Genomic DNA, 8,474 nt, shown 5'->3' on the forward strand with positions numbered 1-8,474 from the left:
TAATAATAATAGTATTTATTGTCTCCACATCATATATTTTCTTTGTCGTGGACACTTGTACAGAACATTAATAATTCTACTCGAGTTGGAAGCATTTTATTTTAATGGATTCCTTTCTGAAAAATACCGTCATTGAAAAAAGACTCACACGCTTAGATATTCTATTTACAATGAGAAGCGGACGGGAGCTGGTGCCACTTGGACCCGGACGTAACGTAGGACTTACAAAATGACGTCGGACTTAAAATACCGAATTGAAATGGAACCAAATGGACCCGTCCGTATTTGAATAATCCCAGAGTTATGAGAGTCCATAAGCAGCAGCCTGTCCCTAGTTGTCCACTTCCTCTTCCTCTGCTTCATTGTCCCCCTCCGGCTCCTCGTCCATGCGCTCCTCCTCTTCCTCCTCCCTGCTCTTATCGTGCTCAGCGTCGTTCTTCTTCTCCTTGTCTTTGCGCTTCTGCTCGGACACCTCTTTCTTCCCCTTCTGGCCCTTCTTGTATACTGTTAGGGAACAAAACAAATATTAGCTTCCATTCCATCCTGTTAATGCGTCTCAGCCCTCTTTTGGCTTTGGTTACATCATAGATAAAACGTACTGTATAGATATGTTATAAGCATCTTATTTGGCTGTGGAATCCAATGACACTGCTATGGATAAAACGTATGTGTGTGTGTGTGTACTGTGGACAGAGACATAGATAAATAGTATCTCTCAATATTAAAATACCACACTTTTTACGGTGTACATTAGTGATCTACAGGATTAAACACTTTTTCACTAAAATGTATCAATTAAAGCCTAATTCAGAGTGCCCAAATACTCACGAAAAGACAGACAAAACCGTTTTTAGTTGTACGACAGTGTGGTGCGCCAAAAATAGCCGGTCATTAAGCTCACACGATGCATCCATGACACGTTGTGAACTATTTTCAGTCTCGGAGCATAAATTTAGCATCAGAAAGGTTGCAGAGAAAATGTGTAGTAGTGGTCTAATGGTCACTGAGGGTTTTCAAATCTACATATTTGCCAGTTGAAAGTGCCCATAATAATGTTTCTGAGAAAGACTGGACACTATACATCGTATGCCCTTATAATAAAAAGGGCCACTCATTTACAATGGTCAGCACCGTTCTGGAGCAGATGGTGGTGACACTCTATTTCCCCAGCGTTAAAACCCATTTAGACCCGAGGCCGATTCTAGGGTTAGTTACTGTTTTCTGAAAAACCTATGTTTCTATATTGGTGGTGCAGCTGGTGCTTTTTCATGTCAAGGACCCCCAGAATGATCTGAATTTGGCCACCGACCCCTATCTGAAACTATCTTGTTCCAGGGACCCCCCAGAAGCAAAGATTTTAGTTAAAAACGCCCGCTCTGAAAGAATATATGTATGTATGTATGTATGTATATATATATATATATATATATATATATATATATATATATATATATATATATATATATATATTCAAAGATTTGCGCCACATTTTCCCGATTTTTCAAAAATAGCAGATCTACACACTTTTACACATGCTTTGGGGCTGTCCCAAAATTCAGGAATATTGGACTGCTATACATGAAAGACTGGAGAGAATAACAGGCCTACACATTCCTTTTTCACCCAGTCCGTTCATTCTGGGGGCACATTGAGGCATGTTGCTCCTCCTTTAGCTGAATGGATACAAACGGCCATTATGTCAGGTAGGAGGCTGTTGGTCAAGGACTGGAAGGCTCCATCTGCACCTGCTCCATCCCTCTGGGATGCCTCGATGGGACTATTGGCCGCTTACGTAAGACTGTCATACAGGCTGCTCAATAGGATGGACGACTATGACTTAAAATGGGGCTTTTACCATATGCACGTATCAGGACTCTGATTAGTTTCTGGCTCTGAGTGAGCTCTGAACGGGCTGCAACTTTAGAAAAATACACTGAAGGAATATGTCTGGAATTGGGGCTGGGGTGGACTGCGGGATATGTCTGTGCATCTATGTTATATTGTTTTGTGTTTTGTTATGCATTTCTTTCGTTGCGTTTTGTCTGTCTATGTCAATGTTTCATATACAAAATAAATTAATAAGGTAAATCATAAAAAAAATAGCAGATCTACAAGCTCGTAGCGCGCTATTTTTCAATAGCTAAAGTATAACATAATGCTTAAAACACCAAAGGGGGTTCCCGTCCAGAATGGGTGCATAACCGTTACCTTCCAAGGCTTCTCTTAGAGGCTCCAGGAATCGCTCAAACTCCATCTCCTCCATCGCTGCCAAGACATCTCCTGCATTCAGTGTTTTCCGTTTGGCTTTCATGGCAAAGTTGTTGGCGCTATCGGAGGGGGAAATTGAGTGAAGTTAATGCCAAATTTGATTATGTCCCAAAGGGCTGTACACAGAAGTACTGCAAATACGGTACATCCACATGCTACAAATCACACATAAAAACGACGTTGGCCATTTCAAATAAAAAGCAATGAGCTGGATAATGTAGTGCTTGGTTCAGACTAGATGATGTCAAAGGCTGATGCAAAAAAGGTGTGTTTTTGTTTTGCTTATTCTTGAATGTGTTGACTGAGCTGGACTGTTGGATGTGGGTGGGGAGATGATTCCATATAGACAAGCGGCTCGATCACATCACATTTTAACAGACCGGCATTGCTTGATCGTAGGGTCCTAACTCGAGTTGAGTCGAGTATAATGTTTAATGGTGCTAGGTTGTGTAACATTTTGTAGGTTAGGAGGAACTCTTAAACTCAGATCTGGCATTTATAGGGGAGCCAGTGATCTTCGTCACGACACTGTAGGCAGCGGATTCGACCGTTATCTCTGCATTGGAACGGCGAAATCATCCGTTATCAGCACGTTTGAATGGTGCCAAAATGTCCATACTGGCATCCTCACCACATAGCCTGGTCAAGGTTTCCCCCTGGTGGACGTGTCATTTCCAACTATTGTCGGTGCATGGAACTAGGAGCTACTAATATATACTATTCTCTGCCTATCAGGACGTAACTCGGACGGCGCTGAGTCGGGTCTGGTGGCCTTCGCAACGCTCGGCACGGCGACTCGCTTGGCTAGCGCCTCGCTCGGCGGTGCCTCACGTAGCTCATGGCCACCAGACACGGCGCACCTCCGTCAGGACATCAGTGATAATGACAATGCTACAATCGCAGATAATGACATACTGAACAGTGAGGATGCCAGTATGGACATTTTGGCACTATTCAAACGTGCTGATAACGAATGATTTCACCGATTCAATACATTCAGTCGAATGGGGTGCTGTAGGTTGGCGCCTGCCGGTTACACACCGGCAGGGACGTGCAGAGAGGGTTAGAGAGGCAGGGGCTGAAATCCCATAAGAGGGCACTTTTGGACAAAAATAGCGAAAATAGCAGATCTACAAGCTCACAACGCATCGTGCTGCGCCTGTGACGCGTTGACAGTTTGTAGATCAGCTATTTTCGGGGCGCAACCCAGCACTCTTTATCTAGTGGAGATGCGACGTACGACATGGATTTCTAAACAGATTTGTTCAATGCAAAATACTGAGACTTCGGAAAAAAGCAGTTCTCCTGAATGCTGCCTTCCAGTATGGCATGGAAAGGAGTGGCATTTGCATTCTTTCACTGTAGTAAATACTGCATTCGTGGTCTGAAGAGGGCAGTTGTTTTACAGACGGGTAAAAGGGCAGGTGCTGAAGCCCTCTTTGATGTCTATGTGTGCACATCAGTGCACACCGGCATTCTGAAGCCCGCTATTCCAACGCATTGCCATTCAGACTCGCTGCATTACTAACCCCGTCCCTAACCGCACGCGGAAGCCACGTAGTCGCAATGCCACTCTGTCCTCGTGCCTGCTAGCGGGCGCTCCTCACTGGCAGGTGAGACAGTATGGTACACTCGACCCGGTCTTACCCAAACACAGTGAAATAACCCATTTAGACCTGAGGCCGATTCTAAAAAGAATGTCTTCTAAATCAGTTTTCTGAAAAACTGTCAGTGGTGCTGAACCTTTTTCATGTCAAGGACCCCTGGAATTATCTGTATTTGGCCACGGACCCCCCATCTGAAAATGTTGTTCCCCCCTCTCCCTGTAGAGAGTCGCTGGAGCGAGCCCACAATAATTATGAAACTGCTATTTTCTTACCATGATGTTGCGTACAACACAAACACACTGGCAGCTTGGGAAATGGCTCGCCTAGCTTCTTTTGAAACATTCACTCCATCTGGTAGCTGTTAAAACAAATAAGGTTTAGAACTTTAGACAATTAATGCTCAATTTCAGCTCAATTTGTACTCCCGTCAAACAAGGGTATTGCTTGCCAAAAAGAACTGACTGACCTACAAGCTTGTTAGCTTATAGCAGGGGTTCTCAACCTGGGGTCGCCAAATTATTTTGGGGGGTCCCCAAATTATATATAAAAATGTTTTTGCAAGACATGACCAAAGCATTTCTGGGGGTCCCTAACCAAAAACATTGAGAACCCCTGGCTTATAGATCTGTTCCTTTTGTCAAGATGGTCACCCACGCCCTCAGGGAGTGCAGTCCCCAGCGTTGAGGCGGGGACTGCGGTCAGGTTTTCAACCCTTTTTACATCAAGAATTTGAGCCACAGACCATCATTTGATGACATTTAACCTCACAGATCCAAGACAGAATATTTTGTTGTTGTTGGATAACATTTTGTCCACAATTCCATGCTGTATTGATGTTGGTACCATTAGGAGAGATAACAGGCAAACACTGGACAAAATAACAATTATTATTATATAATTGTATAAACTTTGTGTAGATTAAATAATGCAGATATTTAATAATAATAATTTAACTCTTGAGACCGTAAAATGAAACCAAATGGATCCGTTTCATTTTACACTCTCAAGAGTTAAAGATCTATAAGGGTCCAATCCATTACCAACTCTCCCATCATTTAGCTGGGGACCACCTGGAACCCCCTCAAGGACCACGGTGGTCCCCGGACCACTGGTTGAAAACCAGAGATAGTTGGTTGTCCAGAACTGCCAATCAGACCGATATGGCCATATAGGAATAAATATGGAGATACGGGTTGTTCAGAACAAATACATAATAGTCAATCCACAGTATCATCAGACTACAGATTATGTATCGACTGTGATTCTGCTTCAATGCCACAACAAGGTGGTCACTGCTCACACAACACATCTCTCTGTTTTTTCTAACCACCTTTCGGTGGTCACCTCTTCACTGAACACTGGACTAGGAATAGACATTAGGAATTCATGTATTTGAACTCACCGCTTCTTTGATAATGCGAGTGATGACCGCGTTGGGAAGATTAAGGTCCTCTGGCCTCTCTGCCATCTTGGTTTTCCAGTGATTTCACGTCGTCTATAGCCAATAATCACATAGACAGACCCCTATTGATCCTGGACGGGACAATTCAGGTGTCATAAACGCAAAAGCCGTAAGAATGATTATGAAACACAGATAAGAATACAATAGAATAAATACTTAAGTCTGTCAGTACTTTAGTACAGTGGTTCTCAAAGTGGGGTCCGGGGACCCCCAGGGGTCCTTGGGGGAGTTCCAAGGGGTCCCCAGCTAAATGATAGTTTGGAACCAAATGGACCCTTATGGGTCTGTAACTCTGAGAGTGTACAAATGGAACCAAATGCACTCCCGAGTTAAATTAACATTGATTTTACAATATACATTGGGGATCCCAGAGATAGAAATGCCATTAAATGGGGGGTCCATACCCTAATGCATGTCAAACTGTGGGGGTCCTTGAAATTAAACAGGTTGAGAATCACTGCTAGAGCTGTAAAAAATCTTCTCTTAATATGTGGGGTCCCTGGCATATCTCTTCAAATGGGGGTCCGCAGGGCTAATACGTGTCAATTTTGAGGGTCCTTGACATGAAAGTTTGGGAAGCACTGCTTTAGTAGACATCTGCACTTGGTCTAACGGAGTTAATATAAATTAATGCATATTATATCAATAATGATGTACAGTCACTCTATCACCATTGATTGATAGATACTGTAGATAGATAGATAGATAGACAGTGTGCAGAAAAAAGCACATGAAAGGACAGTTCACTTGTTTCCATTGGGGGTCCTTCATACTCGTACATACATTACTGTCCCCATTGATTGATTGAAATATTTATTAACAGTTTGCAGAATTACAGTACATTTCAAGCACAACTCAATACAAAGAGACTCAATACAAAGAGACTTACACTTGTTTACAAGGGTCCACCTTGTTCAATTCATCAAAAAAGACATACATGTTGATGTATCACAGATGAATTATTATCTACACACTTTTTAACAGTGAATATGATGAGACTGATGTGTACTGTGTCAGCCAGCCTACACACACACACACACACACACACACACACACACACACACACACAACAATAGTAGCAGTCTTGACAACAGTGAGTAGAAACGAGTTAGCATAACTTAGCATTGCAGACACACAGTAGCTAAAGGCTAATTCAATCCATGCTTCGGCAATAGAGACTAGAGACTATCATTCAAACACGTCGTCATTATTCTTTAAAACTTTACTTAATGACGTATTTAACAAAATTACGCATTAATGTCGGCTATTAATGACCGCTGAAGAGACGTGCATGGTCATTTGATTTATTAAATGATGATTATATCTCAAGCTATTCACTTCACATGCAGTATTAAAGTCTTTAGCGAAATGTATCCTAGTCTGCTTGTTCTTAGTGACGTTCATATTCTAACGGTATATTTAGTAAAAGTGGTTAAAAGTATAAAGTAAATCAAATAAAATATTACTTCAAGAATCCCGCGAAGCTTCCACTGCAACCCACGTGACTGCCTGTCAACTTTCAACTCCGACCTCCCCAACTCTGACGTCATTAAATGACCTACTTTTTTTTCTTTTTACCTTACACGTTTATTTTAAAATCAATAAAATATACTGTAACTCAACTGTTAAAATAACGTTAGATTATCATTTCAATATAGCCGTTATAAATACAATGTCCACAACGTGGATCAATATCTATATTATAATAATACTTTAATTACATATTAGAACAACATCTGGAGAATAAAGGGCCCTTAATCGTGTTCAGATTCTCTCATAGGGTATCTATAACTTGCCAACTGTGTTTATGTTTAAGTGTTTACATTACGTTCCACATCATGTTTTTGAATTCGTTTTGCTCTAAATGTGTAACATAATGAAAAATGAAATGTACTCTTAACCCAATGAGCCCCCTGGTGGATAGTCGTGGGTACTTAACCCATTTAGACCTGAGGACGATTCTACAATGTCTTCTAAATCCTGACAATCTTCTGAAAAACCTCATGTTTCTATGTCAGTCGTTCTCAAACATTTTCATTTCAAGGACATATACAAATATATGTAATTGGCCGCCGACCCCCATCTGAAAATATGTTGTTCCAGCGACCCCCCAGAAGCAAACATTTGAGTTAAAAACGTTCGCTGTGAAAGAATATAATATATTCAAAGATTTGTGCCACATTTTCACGATTTTTCAAAAATAGCAGATCCACAAGCTCGTAGAGCAATGAGCTTGTAGATCTGCTTCAATAGCTAAAGCCTAAAGTAGTCTTATAACAATTTTGCTTAAAACACCAAAAGGGGTTCCGTAAGAGAAGGATGGGGATGATGGGTATAGAAAATTGAAATTAGAATAGAAAGTGTCTTCACTATTCAGGGTCATAACGCTTTACACAGTTATTATATCACTGCAAGTACAGCGTTTTTGGTGGGAAAGGGGCCTGTATAGTGTACAGACAGACAGGCCCCCTTTCCACCAAAAAAACAAACAAACAAACAAATAAACATTGATTCTAGAACTGGTTCGGTTCTAGATTCTTGGAACCATTGGCGCTTTCACGGAACCGGCAGCTATTTTATTTTGTTCCAGTTCCGAACCAACTATTCTTTCTTATAGTATAGAGATCGACTATACAATCAAATAAATCTGTATACAAGATAATTTCAGATTTCAGAGAGGGAGGGAAATACTAAATTAATTAACTGTTAACTACATTAAAACATTTCGCGGGGGCAAGTTGGTAAAGGAAATGTGTTTTATCATGATCATTAGGGAGGACCAATTTATATGAAGATTGGTTGATAGTGGTGAAGTGGTCCTTTAACTCCACACATCATAAACAGGATGTGTGCATTGTACACCCCCGAGATGGCCTGAAAACAATACTAGCTGTGTCTTACAGCATTAAAAGTGATACCCCAAGTAGGGCCGAATTTACTATGATGAATTCCTGTTCTGTCTATAGAAGTGTCTATTTGTACGTCTCTAAATGTTTTGATGATTTGAACATGGTGGACCCTATTGGAAACAAGTGTAATGCTTAATTGGGTCGTCCACTCACAGTTAACAGCCTTTGTATTGAGTTTGTGCTTGAAATGTACTGTAATTCTGCAAACGGTTAATAAATTCTTCAATC

General features: G+C 41.1%; 1 protein-coding gene across 2 annotated transcripts; it reads right to left on the minus strand.

The window, feature by feature from the left end:
- Positions 1 to 6,868, minus strand: pole3 (polymerase (DNA directed), epsilon 3 (p17 subunit)). 2 transcript variants are annotated; one of them, XM_079496175.1, is made up of 5 exons: positions 6,804 to 6,868; positions 5,278 to 5,408; positions 4,148 to 4,233; positions 2,209 to 2,327; positions 1 to 504 (listed from the first exon to the last, which is right to left on the minus strand). In XM_079496175.1, exons 2-5 carry the CDS (start codon positions 5,341 to 5,343, stop codon positions 332 to 334), a joined length of 444 nt encoding a protein of 147 aa, XP_079352301.1. In that variant the 5' UTR covers positions 5,344 to 5,408; positions 6,804 to 6,868; the 3' UTR covers positions 1 to 331. The 2 variants fall into 2 exon arrangements, with proteins under 2 accessions (XP_079352301.1, XP_079352302.1); XM_079496176.1 differs by having other exon boundaries at positions 5,278 to 5,370; positions 6,804 to 6,867.
- Between the last annotated feature and the right edge of the window lie 1,606 nt (positions 6,869 to 8,474).

This window comes from Electrona antarctica, assembly GCF_951216825.1.
Source record: "Electrona antarctica genome assembly, chromosome: 3".
Taxonomy (NCBI): Eukaryota; Metazoa; Chordata; class Actinopteri; order Myctophiformes; family Myctophidae; genus Electrona; species Electrona antarctica.

Bases quoted from the DNA above. Each gene is read 5' to 3' on its own strand.
- pole3 (XM_079496175.1), bottom strand. From the start codon at position 5,343: ATGGCAGAGAGGCCAGAGGACCTTAATCTTCCCAACGCGGTCATCACT. The intron at 4,234-5,277 runs GTGAGTTCAAAT...TTGTTTTAACAG, and splicing joins CTCGCATTATCAAAGAAGCG to CTACCAGATGGAGTGAATGT. The intron at 2,328-4,147 runs GTAAGAAAATAG...CCCCTCCGATAG, and splicing joins GTGTTGTACGCAACATCATG to CGCCAACAACTTTGCCATGA.